Raw genomic sequence first — 17,686 nt, 5'->3', positions numbered from 1 at the left:
TAATTCGCTTATGTGTTCGTGTTTTTATTTCATGCCAGTCGTACGACCAACCTCCTTGATCAGCTTCTCATTATCGCAATGGTGTACCTTGTAATATCTACACAGCAAACAACCACAATGATTACCTTAAAAATCGCGGAAGGCCTACTCCCATGTCGTTAAAATGTTCTGACTATGGTATGAATAGACATTGTACTAGACTTAGTCTTAGGCTATATTGAAATCTAGGAGTTTAGACATCTTTAGAATTTTTGTTTGACAAAGGTTACATTCAGTAGACTGGATCTATTGATGTTTCAGTGAGGTATAACAGATGTTGTTTATTTGTAGTAAAAGCTGAGTGAACACTATGTACTTGAATCAACTATCTATTTATCAAAAGTTTTATTTCAAATCATTGTATAATGCATCCCATGTACTTAATCCACTATACTTGTGTTTAAAGTTAAATTTTGAAACATTTTATGATAACTAAATGATAAAACACTTTTTAGAACTCATTCCCATAATCTACCTCACACTGTGTAAGTCTGTTTATGCTACAAAATGTTGTGTACATATTTCTTGATTATAAAAGTCTTGTAATTGTTTTTATCTAACATTGTTAAGTTTTTACAAACATAACTTGAGAAAGATTTATATTTGGAATTTATTTAATTTGGTTGGTCTATCTTTATTCCTTAAACCATTTATTGCTTTTATGTAAATTTCTAGTCGAATCATCAAAAAGTTTGTAAAGTTTTATTTTAAAACATTTTATGCAAATTGATGAAAAAAAAGTTTGTAAAGTTTTATTTTAAAACATTTTATGCAAATTTATGAAAAAAGTTTAACCGTTCCAAATCTTGGTTTTTAGTTTTTTGACAATACTTGTTTTTTAAATACTCAAAAACTACCTCTTACTATGCATATCTTGTCTATGAATGCTAAATGTTGTGTGTATATTTCTTGGTTTTAAAGTTTTACTTTTGTTAAACATCGTTATGCCTTTAACAGTATAGGTTGGAAGGTTGTATACTTTGACAAACTTAATTTCATTCCTTACACCAATATGATTACAGAGTTTGAATCACATGTATTTAAAGCTTAGCCTGTCCTATGTACTAAGGTATTGACGAAAAAAACATTCAATCACTCCACATTTTTTTTTATTACATTTTTGAAAATACTTGTTTTTTAAATACAACCNTATGGGTTCCCGTCCCCTATTGCGTCATACATGCATATATAGGTCTAAGGTCTGTTTAACCGGTATCACCTCCACACATTCCACGGGTTTTTCCCTCCCCTATTGCGTCATACATGCATATCTAGGTCAAAAGGTCACCCTCCACACCCTCCACAAAATGTGTGGAGGAGGCACCGGTAAAACACCACTACTTCATTCGCAAAATACCAGTCGAGGATGTTAATGTTGATGTCCTTTCACAGATCAAATAAAGTATAGTAATCCCTTTATTTTCTCGCTGATCATGAAATAAAGAAAAAAGGCACATCGCCATTCAATACTTTTTTTTTGTAAGAACTTCTTCATTACTACAATATTATTTTTAATAATGTAATTACTGGACATCACATGAGAAAACAAATAACATCGCATTCCTCTGAAACAATGACTATTTATTTCATCATGTTTTTTTAAATAAACTGTTGTGTTCTTTTGAATTCCATGCTACATGTAGCTTTCGTGTAAGTGTAGTCTCGTTCACACGCTATCGTAGTTTTGACATTGCTCCGATATATCTAACATATACATGGTAGCTAATAGAAATTGTTGTTCCTCATCGCGTACCTTATAGTTTACTCAAACTTTCATTTTGCCGTTCTTTTGTACAGTCAGTACCACACGAGTTCACCATGATGTCATGTACCAAAGTACAGCATAAGTTCACACTACCGTGAACTCACTCATTTTCGTGGGGTAATCCCCCAAAATGCATAGGCCCACGCAGTAATTAAAAGTTTGACATAAATACTTTCTCCGTATGAGTGGGTATTCGTAATACACGAATACATGTACCCACGATTTTTTTTTTTCGGGAAACCGCGAAATGTGGGCCCCACGAAAATATCTAATTTCACAGTATGTTGCAATTTAAAAACACGAGTTTATTCTCATTTACTACAGTTTCGTACGAGTTCACTATGTTGTAGTATAGCGTAACATGTACTGTTGTGTTACACGGATTCGGCGTTGGTTCCGTATCGACAATTAGACAACTCGACTGCGTTTCTATTGACAATCACGCTGGTCTCTCCGTTAATACAAGTATTGTATGTTTTACCATTTTGGAGTGAAGTTCCCGCTTCCAAAGTGTTCTTCCTGTAACGTCTGGGCTTGCGCAGACAGCCACACAGGGTTTGTTTGAACGTTTCCTTGAAGTTACGGGACATGAACGTATAGACCACTGGATTGACACAACTATTTGAGTACGCCATGATGTGGAGGGCCTCACGAATATGTTTGTGGTGGTTGATATTAAGGTCAGGCAACAGTTTGAATCCCACCAGGACGTTGTTGATGAGTAGAGGGGCCCAGCAAACGATGAATATGATGATGATAGCAACCAGCATTTTAATAACCTGAAATGCAAATAAATCATATTAGTTTTCATTTTTTCGAAATACTGATATAAAATCTGCAACTGAGAGAGCAACAAAAGTTCCTTTCTGTGAGGTAAAAGTAACCACAGAGAATAGTTTTTCATTATTAAAGCACATTTCAGGACCATATGTTTTAATGTGTTTTTTTTTTTAACTACATATTCTGTGCTGTATCTAATCAAAAAGGTATAAATACTTTTCTAATTAGTGTTAAACGCCGCTAGATCTGGAAATATAAATGGTATGAAATACAAATGGTTTCTTAACAGTGAGAATAGCAAATCATTGATTATGCATTTTTCAATTTAGTATATATTCTGCTATATTTGATCTGACTTTGTAACTTGTTTCTAAAGCAATTTGTTTCGCTGTGGTAGATCCTTTGAGCTGATGAATTTCCGAACAATGTTTTGAGGGAGTGTCTAATGTGGGTGGTGGGGTGGGGGGGTGGGGGTTCTTAGCAGTATTCTGCGTACTTTCTTCAAGTGCTGATGTGAGGGTTTTCTAAACAATGATTTACGTTGTATTAGATCTGGTGGTGTGAGGGTTTTCTAAAAAATGATTTACGTTGTATTAGATCTGGTGGTGTGAGGGTTTTCTAAACAATGATTTACGTTGTATTAGATCTGGTGATGTGAGAGTTTTCCAACCAATGTTTTATGTTGTATTAGATCTGGTGGGGTGAGGGTTTTCTAACCAATGTTTAACGCTGTATTAGAACTGGTGATGTAAGGGTTTTCTGACCAGTGTTTTACGCTGTATTAGAACTGGTGATGTGAGGGGTTTCTGACCAGTGTTTTACGCTGTATTAGATCTAGTGATGTGAGGGTTGTTCTTACCAATGTTTTACGTTGTATTAGATCTGGTGATGTGAGAGTTTTCCAACCAATGTTTTACGTTGTATTAGATCTGGTGATGTGAGGGTTTTTCTAACCAATGTTTGCGCTGTATTAGATCTGGTGATTTGAGGGTTTTCTAACCAATATTTTACTCTGTATAAGATCTGTTGATGTCAGGGTTTTCTAACCAGTCTTTTACGCTGTATTAGATCTAGTGATGTGAGGGTTGTTCTTACCAATGTTTTACGTTGTATTAGATCTGGTGGTGTGAGGGTTTTCTAAAAAATGATTTACGTTGTATTAGATCTGGTGGGGTGAGGGTTTTCTAACCAATTATTTACGCTGTATTAGATCTAGTGATGTGAGGGTTGTTCTTACCAATGTTTTACGTTGTATTAGATCTGGTGATGTGAGGGCTTTCTGACCAATGTTTTATGCTGTATTAGATCTGGTGATTTGAGGGTTTTCTAACCAATTATTTACGCTGTATTAGATCTGGTGATTTGAGGGTTTTCTAACCAATTATTTACGCTGTATTAGATCTAGTGATGTGAGGGTTGTTCTTACCAATGTTTTACGTTGTATTAGATCTGGTGATGTGAGGATTTTCTAACCAATGTTTCACGCTGCATTGGAAACGGTGCTGTGAGGGTTTTCTGACCAATGTTTTACGCTGTATTAGATCTGGTGATGTGAGGGTTTTCTAACCAATGTTTCACGCTGTATTAGAACTGGTGATGTGAGGGTTTTCTGACCAGTGTTTTACGCTGTATTAGATCTGGTGATGTGAGGGTTTTCTTACCAATGTTTTATGCTGTAAGATCTGAAAAAGTGAGTTAATGAGTTGAAAATTAATACATCTGATGTGAGAGTTTTCCAACCAATGTTTTATGTTGTATTAGATCTGGTGATGAGAGGGTTTTCAGACCAATGTTTTACGCTGTATAAGATCTGTTGATGTCAGGGTTTTCTAACCAGTGTTTTACGCTGTATTAGATTTGGTGATGTGAGGGTTTTCTAGCCAATGTTTCACGCTGTATTAGATCTGGTGATGTAAGGGTGTTCTGACTAATGTTTTACGCTGTATTAGAACTGGTGATGTGAGGGTTTTTCTAACCAATGCTTTACGTTGTATTAGATCTGGTGATGTGAGGGTTTTCTAACCAATGTTTTACGCTGTAAGATCTGAAAAAGTGAGTTAATGAGTTGAAAATTAATACATCCAGTCTCTACAACATTCATATATAATCACTGTGAACCGAAAGAGAAATTACGAATGCTATCATTTACAAGTAAATGACATGTAACTGGTCTTTTATTTCATACACGGCAGTTCATATAAGATTACGAATATTTTAAGTATAATCCATGGTTATATGGCCAGATACGTATCAATACGTGCTATATACAGGCAACTAAAACGTTCCAAAGGCTCATTCGGCTAATCTGTGATGAAAGAAAATGTAATTTGTTTTACCGTTTTATCTGCATAGTGATATACAACGTACGTGCTCGCTGACCAAGTGTACGTAAGAAAAGTGGACTGTCATTATGACTTTGAACAATACATGCAGATGCAAGAACGTTATTTGTATCCAAATACAAAGCGTTTATTTAGAAATACAACTTCGATGTTTAGCTCGAACACCTTCGATATCAAGCGCTTGTGTGGAGTATGAGTATGTGTCATTGATAGTCTGAATAGACTTTATAAAACAAATACTTAACGGTAATGGAATTACAGCACAAAAAAGCATATACACGTACAAAAAGGTACTTTCGTAGCGTTTGCTGAAGTAATTGTCCGTGATGAATTATCTCACAGCATTATCAGATGACATTATATGATGTCACCGTATGTACTTAATGTAGTGTCACGGTCCTTATGTCATTGACCTGGTGTCACTGTCCTCATGTCATTGACCTGGTGTCACGGTCCTTGTGTCATTGACCTGGTGTCACTGTCCTCATGTCATTAACCTGGTGTCACGGTCCTTATGTCATTGACCTGGTGTCACTGTCCTCATGCCATTGACCTGGTGTCACGGTCCTTATGTCATTGACTTGGTGTCACTGTCCTCATGTCATTGACCTGGTGTCACGGTCCTTGTGTCATTGACCTGGTGTCACTGTCCTCATGTCATTAACCTGGTGTCACGGTCCTTATGTCATTGACCTGGTGTCACTGTCCTCATGTCATTGACCTGGTGTCACGGTCCTTATGTCATTGACCTGGTGTCTCTGTCCTCATGTCATTGACCTGGTGTCACTGTCATCATGTTATTGAGCTGGTGTCAGTATAAGCATGCCGTTGCTCTGGTGTCACTGTAAGCATGCCGTTGTTCTGGTGTCACTGCCTCATGTCATTGATTTGGTGTCACGTAAGCAAGCCGTTGTTCTGGTGTCACTTTCCTCATGTCATCAACCTGGTGTATCTGTCCTCATGTCAGTGACCTAGTGTTTTTGTCCTCATGTCAGTGACCTTGTGTCACTGTCCCCATGTCATTGACCTTGTGTCACTGTCCTCATGTCATTGACCTGGTGTCACTCTCCTCAAGTCATTAACCTGGTGTCACTGTCCTCATGTCATTGACCTGGTGGCACTTTCAGCATACCGTTGTTCTGGTGTCACTGTCCTCATGTCGTTGACCTGGTGTCACTGTCCTCGTGTCATTGACCTGATGTCACTGTTAGCATACCGTTGTTCTGATGTCACTGTCATCATGTTATTGACCTGATGTCACTGTCATCATGTCATTGACCTGGTGTCACTCTCCTCAAGTCATTGACCTGGTGTCACTGTCCTCATGTCATTGACCTGGTGGCACTTTCAGCATACCGTTGTTCTGGTGTCACCGCCTATTGTCGTTGACCTGGTGTCACTGTAAGCATGCCGTTGTTCTGTTGTCACTGTCGTCATGTCATCGACCTGGTGTCACTGTAAGCATACCGTTGTTCTGATGTCACTGTTATCCTGTTATTGACCTGATTTCACTGTCGTCATCATGTTATTGACCTTGTATCACTGTCCTCATGCCATTGACCTGGTGTCAATGAAAGCAAACCGTTGGTCTGGTGTCACTGTCCTCATGCCATTGACCTGGTGTCAATGAAAGCAAACCGTTGGTCTGGTGTCACTGTCCTCATGCCATTGACCTGGTGTCAATGAAAGCAAACCGTTGGTCTGGTGTCACTGTCCTCATGTCATTGGCCTGATGTCACTGTAAGCATGCCGTTGTTCTGAGGTCACTGTCCTCATGTCAATGACATATTGTCATTGTAAGCAAGCCTTTGTTCTGACGTCACTGTCCTCATGTCATTGTTCTGGTGACACTTTACTCATGTCATCGACCTAATGTAACTTTCCTCATGTCATTGACCTAGTGTTATTGTCCTCATGTCATTGACCTTGTGCCACTGTCCTCATGTCATTGACCGGGTGTCACTGTCCTCATGTCATTAGCCTGATGTCACTGTAAGCATGCCGTTGTTCTGAGGTCACTGTCCTCATGTAAATGACATGGTGTCACTGTAATAATGCCATTGGTTTAGTGTCACTGTCCTCATGTCATTGACCGGGTGTCACTGTCCTCATGTCATTGTTCTGGTGACACTTTCCTCATGTCATCGACCTAATGTAACTTTCCTCATGTCATTGACCTAGTGTTATTGTCCTCATGTCATTGACCTTGTGCCACTGTCCTCATGTCATTGACCTTGTGTCACTGTCCTCATGTCATTGACCTGGTGTCACTCTCCTCAAGTCATTGACCTGGTGTCACTGTCCTCTTGTCATTGACCTGGTGGCACTTTCAGCATACCGTTGTTCTGGTGTCACTGTCCTCATGTCGTTGACCTGGTGTCACTGTAAGCATACCGTTGTTCTGGTGTCACCGTCCTCATGCCATCGACCTGGTGTCACTGTAAGCATACCGTTGTTCTTGTGTCACTGTCCTCATGTCGTTGACCTGGTGTCACTGTAAGCATACCGTTGTTCTTGTGTCACTATCCTCATGTCATTGACCTGGTGTCACTGTCCTCATGTCATTGACCTAGTGTTATTGTCCTCATGTCAATGACCTTGTGTCACTGTCCCCATGTTATTGACCTTGTATCACTGTCCTCATTTCATTGACCTGGTGTCACTCTCCTCAAGTCATTGACCTGGTGTCACTGTCCTCTTGTCATTGACCTGGTGGCACTTTCAGCATACCGTTGTTCTGGTGTCACTGTCCTCATGTTGTTGACCTGGTGTCACTGTAAGCATGTCATTGACCTGGTGTCACTGTCCTCGTGTCATCGACCTGGTGTCACTGTAAGCATACCGTTGTTCTGATGTCACTGTCATCCTGTTATTGACCTGATTTCACTGTCGTCATCATGTTATTGACCTTGTATCACTGTCCTCATGCCATTGACCTGGTGTCAATGAAAGCAAACCGTTGGTCTGGTGTCACTGTCCTCATGTCATTGGCCTGATGTCACTCTACGTATGCCGTTGTTCTGAGGTCACTGTCCTCATGTCAATGACCTATTGTCATTGTAAGCAAGCCTTTGTTCTGACGTCACTGTCCTCATGTGATTGACATGGGGTCACTGTAATAATGAAATTGGTTTGGTGTCACTCTTCTCATGTCATTGACCTGGTGTAACTGTCCTCATGTCATTGGCCTGATGTCACTCTACGTATGCCGTTGTTCTAAGGTCACTGTCCTCATGCCATTGACCTGGTGTCACTGTAAGCCTGCCGTTGTTCTGACATCACTGTCCTCATGTAAATGACTTGGTGTCACTGTAATAATGCCATTGGTTTGGTGTCACTGTCCTCATGTCGTTGACCAGGTGTCACTGTCCTCATGTCATTGACCTGGTGTCACTGTAAGCATGGTGTTGTTCTGACATCACTGTCCTTATGTAATTGACCTGGTGTCACTGTAATAATGCCATTGGTTTGGTGTCACTCTTCTCATGTCATTGACCAGGTGTCACTGTCCTCATGTGGTTGTTCTGGTGTCACTGTCCTCATGTCATTGTCCTGGTGGAACTGTCTTGATGACATTGACCTGGTGGCACTGTCCTGATGCTATTGAATGTATCACTGTCCTCATGTCATTGACCTGGTGTCACTGTAAGCATGCCGTTGTTCTGACATCACTGTCCTTATGTAATTGACCTGGTGTCACTGTAATAATGCCATTGGTTTGGTGTCACTGTCCTCATGTCATTGACCAGGTGTCACTGTCCTCATGTCCTTGACCTGGTGTCACTGTAAGCATGCCGTTGTTCTGACATCATTGTCCTCATGTAAATGACCTGGTGTCACTGTAATAATGCCATTGGTTTGGTGTCACTGTCATCATGTCATTGACCAGGTGTCATTGTCCTCATGTCATTGACCTGGTGTCACTGTAAGCATACCGTTGTTCTGACATCACTGTCCTCATGTCATTGAACTGGTGTCAATGTCCCTATGACATTGACCTGGTGTCACTGTAATCATGCCGTTGTTCTGGTTTCACTGTCATCATATCTATAATCTTTTGTCACCGTCCTGTGTCATTATTCTGGTGTCACCGTCCTCAAGTCATTTTCCTAGTGTCACTTTCATCATATAATTATTCTTGTGTCTGTTCTCATGTCATTTTTCTGGTGTCATTGTCATGATGTCATATATCTTGTGTTTTTATTTTATGTCATTATTCTCGTGGCACTGTCCACATGTGATTGAACTGGAATATTTGTCCCAATATTATCGTCTGGTATCAGTGTTCTCATGTCATCGTCTGGTGTTATAGTCCTCATGTCATCGTTTGGTGTCATCGTCCTCATGTCATCGTCTGGTATCAATGTCCTGGTATCGTCATTTAATGTATCATACGGCATATGTTATTTTATATAACTTCTCCGCGGAATAACATACACAACTTCTTCATGGCTAAACAATCATTATCACGTTCTTTAGCTCCCTGTGGGTAAATCTACTGACAAAATATAAAGGCCGTATAGTGAAAGCAGCTACTGATTAACGTTGGGGCTGTCATTTGGACAGAAAAAATACAGATAGGGTACATGTCACGATCATCAGGTCTGTTATAAATAATTGCTGTACCAGGGGTGGTAAAGTAGAGGTTATACAAATTACACTCGTACGTTGGAAATATCTCCAGGCTGATCTGTACGCGTGATTCTATAGACAAATAATAGTTAAACGTTCCACTTAGTTAATTTATGCAGAATGCATGTGATCCTTCCTTTGACGGCTAAAATATTCATCGGAAGAACGTGAGCAATTAGACATTCGACCAGCCTACAGACGACGAAGATGGTATCTCTATGTTAGGAAAACCGTTATTTTGGTCTCCGGGGAAATTCCTCGTTAGCTCTGTACTTTTATGTCGAAAGATCCATGGGGTCATCTTAAGTGAAAGAGTATTCTACAAACGAGAGCTCATACAAGCCCAGATAACATGCATTGTTATCGGAATTCAACATCGATGTCCGTGTTGCAAGCGCGATATGGTCTGCCACTTATTGTGTAATACTTATGCAATCTCTCTCTCTCTCTCTCTCTCTCTCTCTACAAGATGCAACGTAATTGGTGAAATGTGGTTTCTTTAATGATGAAAGCCCCTAGTGGGTTATCAAACTGGAATATGGAAACTCAACTTGCCTCCTCAACGCGCGAATGCATATTTGTTGAAGTACTGACACCGACAATCACAATCCCCCCCCCCCCCCACCCCTAAAATATCTCATTGAATGCATATATATATATTTCCGAGGTAGACATACGAAAACACGGAAAAAATATGTATGCAAACAACACATTCATACTGTCTGAGGTACACGTATACAACATACAGTTTATACCTACGGTCTGAGGTAGCCGTGTGCTACAGCAAATATACTCAATCGCTCTTAAAGAGACATATATACTTTACCGAGAACTTGCAGCAGTCTTTGGCTTTTAGACGTGATATTTTGGTCCTCCTATTTCCTACAGAAGGTTAGTATTGCATTAGAGGTAAACGTGTCGGCTCCCACTGTCACCGTTTCAAAAATGTACTATAATTGAAATTTCGAAATAGGCGAATTTCTACATCATTATTAATTGTAATTCAAACGTTACAGTTTCGTAAGGTGAGGATAGCTGGCTTCCCGTTGCCAGTTGAAAAAAAAATATAGGGAATATTCAAGCCGCCTTCAACGACTGTAACTGTCAACAAGTATGGAGATGTTTGAGCAGACGACAGTAGCGGAAATTAATACAAGAAGACTAATTAGTAAGTCTGTAAAGATTAAATACAAAACGCTATATTTAAAGACTAACCTAGTAAAGTAGAGTGCCATGCCAACTCTGAACTAGTTCGTATTTGTGTCAAAAATGATCTTATATGCAATCAATTCATTAACAAGTTAGTTTCAGACTGTCAGTAGAACCATAGAAAGTTGAGTAATTATTATTATTGAGTAACAGTATGCGGTTAACATACCCATACCTAATAGAAGCTCAGTATACGTAGAACCTGATTCCGGCTATAGTCATGGTAAGAATTGGCCTGTTGTAGTCCGCTGCATGATGGTATGAGATTATCAAAGATTATTCCGATATATATATATATATATATATACTCATAAAACAATGCCTTTGTATAGAAACATCGTATCAATCATGCCAATTCAATAACATTACAACCTTTGATTGATATCCAATGACATTTATAGAGCTATGAACAACACTACAATGCTTAGGTAGCTTTACTTAAAAGAAGTGCAGCGGGGATGTTAATTCATCAACGTATCCGTATCGCGGTGGGTAGTTTTCAAATGCAGAGCCTAATGTTCGATAAACTGCTGCATTGCACGAACTTCCTGTTCAGGGTTAACGTCGCCTCGTGACATGGTAACAATCTTGATTTACGCATTTATTTCAGTATAAAAAAGTTATTCAAATAAAAAAAGAAAATGACATGCAAATCCCTGATGATTTAACTCTAAATATTTGCCACAGTTCGGATCCAGTTCACCGACGTTTTCGCCTAATCTTAGTTCGCGGGACCAAGCTTGGTCGATGATTATTATCTTGCTACATAAAAACTATTTGTTTGGTGTAAATTGAACGAACACGTAGATTTTTCACCGAGCGCTATGATTTATCATTGCATCTGCTTGTAAAAAATAAAAATAAAAATAGAAAACGGTATGCTTTACGTAACGTACACATTCGAAAGGAGACAAAAAATCTAGTGTTAATCTTTACTGGTAGTTGCAAGGGGAGTTACAAATATAATGTAAGACACTTTACCCTTTAAAAAGGCAACGATTCTTATGCAAAGCAATTATTTCAAATAATTGTTATGGCTTCTTATTCAAATAAAGCAAATATTTATTTTTAGGGATCGATATAACAATATGTTACGGGACTGAGGAAAAGATAATTGGAATTTTCACCTCGAAAGCTTACTACGTAAAGGTCAAACTAAAACAGTCTCTTTCAAAAGGTAATCAATGTATGATGCATAGACACTGTGTTACTGTATAAGGGTTATTATATATATAAACTTCAAAGTGTCTTAGGAAAAAAAATGAAAATTATATAAACACTTGTATATAAATGCTGAATACTGACTGTTGTCATCACTTATTGCAAACATATATTTGTGTTAACAAACTACAACACGACATATAAAGACATGAAACGATCAAAATCCGAAACGCTAAGCAACATAGGAATAATTCGGAATTCAATGTCGATGAAAAAGAACCAACGGCATTCAGAACAAGAAGTTTACACCCATACATTTGAAACCCCCCAGAAACTGAGATGAAACAGAACAAAAGAAAACAAACATCCCCCAAAACTAAAAAAACAACAATGAAACGGAAGCATCACCAGAAATAAAGGAAATACACATCTTTAAACTCAGCAACAACAATCAACAGAAATCATGGGAACACCAGGAGGGGAAAAATCGTAAACTCAAAAACAACACAGAGCTCGTGGGGACACCAGAACAAATGGAAAATCCAGAAACGAAATCAAACAGCCTGGAGGAACAAACTTTGTTCGTACCACAGGCTTACATCATTTACCCTCACAAATCTAGGGACACATGCTGGTCATTCACAGTCTAAAACGCGATGTCGTTAATTGAATTCCACACTTAGAAATCAGGCCAAGATTAATGTTACGACTGCATGGATTGTGTTTGACCTATATACCTCCGAGATACAAAATTGTTTTGTGACATAAAGGGATCTATAAGTTAAAGTAGTTTCAATCCTCAGTTCTTATTTCACTAATCTATTTGTGTTGCATTCTAAAGTTTTGCCTTTTTTTCTCTCTAACAAACACTAAAATATTGAGAATTTATATATATAAAAAAAATGAATCATAAAATGTCAGCTACTAAAACGTCATCAGTAGAAAAACAAATAAAAAATATTCAACATCATTCGTTATAATAAGACATTTTCCTAAATAATAAGAAAAATATAGTTCAGGTTTACCTTCAATTTTCTTTGATGCATCGGATTGTGCCTGTATTGGAGCTTAAAATGAGGTCTGTTAATCTTTGCTTAGATATGACTTATTCAATTATATGTTCAACATATGTGTATGCATCTTGGTGTAATATATAAAAATGGTGAAAAAAAGATAAATGTAGGCTTAGTATGTTCCAACACAGACACTTCAGGTCTGTAATTTCATTTAATCTCTTTCCTTTCCAATCTAGTTAGGATAGAAGGTACGCTCCCTCGAAGCTCGCTTGTTTCATTTCCAAGGGACAATTGTTCCGTGCTGTGGCTAAAACTACGAACCAAGCACAAGAATATCAAATAAGGAATTTTCGTTAACGTTATCATAGAAATATTTGACATCTCGTCCAAATGGTGATTGAATCTATTCTAACACAGCCAATGGCAATTTATGCGTTTTCGTGTCTACTTGTAAGTAGGCACCTGTAGGTCAACTTGATGTAGATAATATCAAATTATGCTCTTATGTTTGGCGCAAACATTTTGTTACTAACTACTGTACTCCGTTTTTATTACCTACCAATCTGCTGTCATACTTGTTTGATGGTGAGAGGAGTGGTCATGGTGTGCCAGTAACGTGGTTTTATGTGTATCTTCACTCGAACAACAACAACAAGAAATACACAAGTGTCGACAAAACCATAATTCAAAATAGAATGGATAAAACTAGGGCAAAATATTAACATAGGTAAGATTATCATTTAGAACCTTGCAAAAGAACAAGGAAAAAAAGACCAGGCGTTCCGGAATGGTAAGCGCCTTCTACATCGATGACACCAACAATGTAAATCTAAGTCAAACCCAGGTTATGTCACGTGTTCACATGAAGACCTCGGATAATGACAGCAAAACCATAACACTCTTTATAAAGTTTCGACCTTCATACCAAGCAAAGAAATAGCATTTTTCGCTACGAGATTTTGTGGCGAACATAACTTTTCCATAATCGTTATAGACCTGCATGTTTGGAAACCCTGTGTATAAGCTTGCCTGCCAGCCGAGGAAATCTGACACGGAATTAATGGTATTCGGAGCAAGCTCTTGAGTACCGATTTATCTGCGGCATGTAAATATCGTAGGTAGGGGAAACGGGAATGTTGTTTTAAAGAAAGGGAATGTTTACGAATGCATATTTTCCCTATGCAAGCCCTACATGTCTCAACAGTAAACACTTGATAGCAATTCGTGGGAGGCTTTTAAAATGGCATTGGCCATGGTTTATGTGGCAATAAAACATGGTTATCAGAAATAAAAGATGTCGTAAAATTGATGACATGTTAGAATACATAACGTTTGATTAGTTATGATAGCGATACGGAACCAAAATGACATTGAAAACATCCACTGTTCCTAGCTAAATAATTTAGAATACACAAAGCGGTTGTGTCCCTATATATCGTCATACACCCATCCTAGAGATACACCCATCCTAGACGTACACCATCCTACCATCCTAGCCATACACCCATCCTAGAGATACACCCATCCTAGACGTACACCATCCTACCATCCTAGCCATACACCCATCCTACAAATACACCCATACAACCATCCTAGACCAACACCCATTATACACCTATCTTATCATCCTAGACATACACCCTAGACATACACCAATCCTACCATCCTAGCCATACACCCATCCTAGATATACCCCTATCTTATCATCCTAGACATACACCAACCCTAGACATACACCCTAGACATACACCCTAGACATACACCAATCCTAGACATACACCAATCCTACCATCCTAGCCATACACCTATTCTAGACATACACCCATCGAACATAACTTTTCCATAATCGTTATAGACCTGCATGTTTGGAACCCCTGTGTATAAGCTTGTCTGCCAGCCGAGGAAATCTGACACGGAATTAATGGTATTCGGAGCAAGCTCTTGAGTACCGATTTATCTGTGGCATGTAAATACTGTAGGTAGGGGAAACGGGAATGTTGTTTTAAAGAAAGGGAATGTTTACGAATGCATATTTTCCCTATGCAAGCCCTACATGTCTCAACAGTAAACACTTGATATCAATTCGTGGGAGGCTTTTAAAATGGCATTGGCCATGGTTTATGTGGCAATAAAACATGGTTATCAGAAATAAAAGATGTCGTAAAATTGATGACATGTTAGAATACATAACGTTTGATTAGTTATGATAGCGATACGGAACCAAAATGACATTGAAAACATCCACTGTTCCTAGCTAAATAATTTAGAATACACAAAGCGGTTGTGTCCCTATATATCGTCATACACCCATCCTAGAAATACACCCATCCTAGACATGCACCCATCCTAGACATACATTCATCCTACCATCCTAGAAATACACCCATCCTAGACGTACACCATCCTACCATCCTAGACCTACACCCATCCTACCATCCGAGACATACACCCATCCTCCCATCATAGACATCCCCACATCCTCCCATCCTATACAACCACCCATCCTACCATCCTAGACATAAACCCATCCTAGACATACACCTATCTTATCATCCTAGACATCCACCCATCCTACCATCCTAGACATACACCCATCCTATACATACCCACATCCTTCCATCCTAGACATACACCCATCCTACCATCCTAGACATACACCACTCCTAGACATACCCACATCCTTCCATCCTAGACAAACACCCATCCTACCATCCTAGACATACACCCATCCTATCATCATAGACATACCCACATCCTACCATCCTAGACAAACACCCATCATACCATCCTAGACATACACCCATCCTACCATCCTAGACATACACCCATCCTAGACATACACCCATCCTACCATCCTAGACATACACCCATCCTAGACATACACCCATCCTAGACATACACGAACACGTAGTTTTTCACTAAGCGCTATGATTTATCATTGCATCTGCCTGTAAAAAGGTAAAAATAAATAAATATAAAAAAACGGTAGGCTTTACGTAACGTACACATTCGAAACGGGACAAAAAATCTAGTGTTAATCTTTACTGGTAGTTGCAAGGGGAGTTACAAATATAATGTAAGCCACTTTCCCCTTTAAAAAGGCAACGATTCTTATGCAAAGCAATTTTTTTAAATGATTGTCTTGGCTTCTTTTTCAAATAAAGCAAATATTTATTTTTAGGGATCGAGATAACAATATGTTATGGGACTGAAGAAAAGATAATTGGACTTGTCACCTCGAAAGCTTACTACATAAAGGTCAAACTAAAACCGTCTCTTTCAAAAGGTAATCAATGTATAATGCATAGACACTGTGTTACTGTAGAAGGGTTATTATATATATATACTTCAAAGCGTCTTAGGAAAAAAATTGAAAATTATATAAACACTTGTATATAAATGCTGTATACTAACTGTTGTCATCACTTATTGCAAATATATATTTGTGTTAACAAACAACAGCACGACATATAAAGACCTGGAACGATCAAAATTCGAAACGCTAAGCAACGTAAGAAAATAAGACCAGGCGTTCCGGAATGGTAAGCGCCTTCTACATCGATGACACCAACTATGTAAATCTAAGTCAAATCCAGGTTATGTCACGTGTTCACATGAAGAACTCGGATAATGACAGCAAAACCATAACACTCTTTATAAAGTTTCGACCTTCATACCAAACAAAGAAATAGCATTTTTCGCTACGAGATTTTGTGGCGAACATTACTTTTCCATAATCTTTATAGACCTGCATGTTTGGAAATCCTGTGTATAAGCTTGTCTGCCAGCCGAGGAAATCTGACACGGAATTAATGATATTTGGAGCAAGCTTTTGAGTACCAATTTATCTGCGGCATGTAAATATCGTAGGTAGGGGAAACGGGAATGTTGGTTAAAAGAAAGGGAATGTTTACGAATGCATATTTTCCCTGTGCAAGCCCCACATGTCTCAACAGTAAACACTTGATAGCAATAGGTAGGAGGCTTTTAAAATGGCATTGTTCATGGTTTATGTGGCAATAAAACATGGTTATCAGAAATAAAAGATGTCGTAAAATTGATGACATGTTAGAATACATAACGTTTGATTAGTTATGATAGCGATACGGAACCAAAATGACATTGAATACATCCACTGTTCCTAGATAATTAATTTAAAATACACAAAGCGGTTGTGTCCCTATATATCGTCAAACACCCATCCTAGACAAACACCCATCCTAGACATACACCCATCCTAAACATACACCCATCCTTGACATACACCCATCCTAGACATAAACACATCCTACCATCCTAGACATACACCCATTTTAGACATACACCCATCCTAGACATACACCCATTCTAGACGTACACCCATCCTACCATCTTAGACATACAACCATCCTAGATATACACCCATCCTAGACATACACCCATCCTAGACATCCTACCATCCTAGACATACACCCATCCTAGACATGCAACCATCCTAGACATACACCAATCCTAGTCATACACCCATCCTACCATCCTAGACATAAACACATCCTAGACATACAAACATCCTAGACATACACCCATCCTAGACATACACTCATCCTAGACTTACACCTTTCCTGCACATACACCAATCCTACCATCCTAGACATACACCCATCCTACCATCCTAGACATACACCCATCCTAGACATACACCCATCCTATCATCCTAGACATACACCCATCCTAGTCATACACCCATCCTACCATCCTAGACA

General features: G+C 38.8%; 1 protein-coding gene across 1 annotated transcript in view; it reads right to left on the bottom strand.

Annotated features, from left to right (window-relative positions):
- Window positions 1–1,608: 1,608 nt before the first annotated feature.
- The window catches only part of LOC110453817 (orexin receptor type 2-like), a gene marked incomplete at its 5' end in the record, with an annotated part of 53,342 nt that continues 37,264 nt past the window's right edge, over window positions 1,609–17,686 (bottom strand). Inside the window, one exon of the mRNA XM_021502986.1 lies at window positions 1,609–2,583. Coding sequence (XP_021358661.1) covers window positions 2,179–2,583 — 405 coding nt within the window. The remainder of the gene's footprint in view (window positions 2,584–17,686) is intronic.

This window comes from Mizuhopecten yessoensis, unplaced genomic scaffold (genome assembly GCF_002113885.1).
Source record: "Mizuhopecten yessoensis strain PY_sf001 unplaced genomic scaffold, ASM211388v2 scaffold7513, whole genome shotgun sequence".
NCBI classification, from domain to species: domain Eukaryota; kingdom Metazoa; phylum Mollusca; class Bivalvia; order Pectinida; family Pectinidae; genus Mizuhopecten; species Mizuhopecten yessoensis.
Note: the sequence above shows the minus strand (reverse complement) of the source record. Positions and strands in the feature narration are given on the sequence as shown.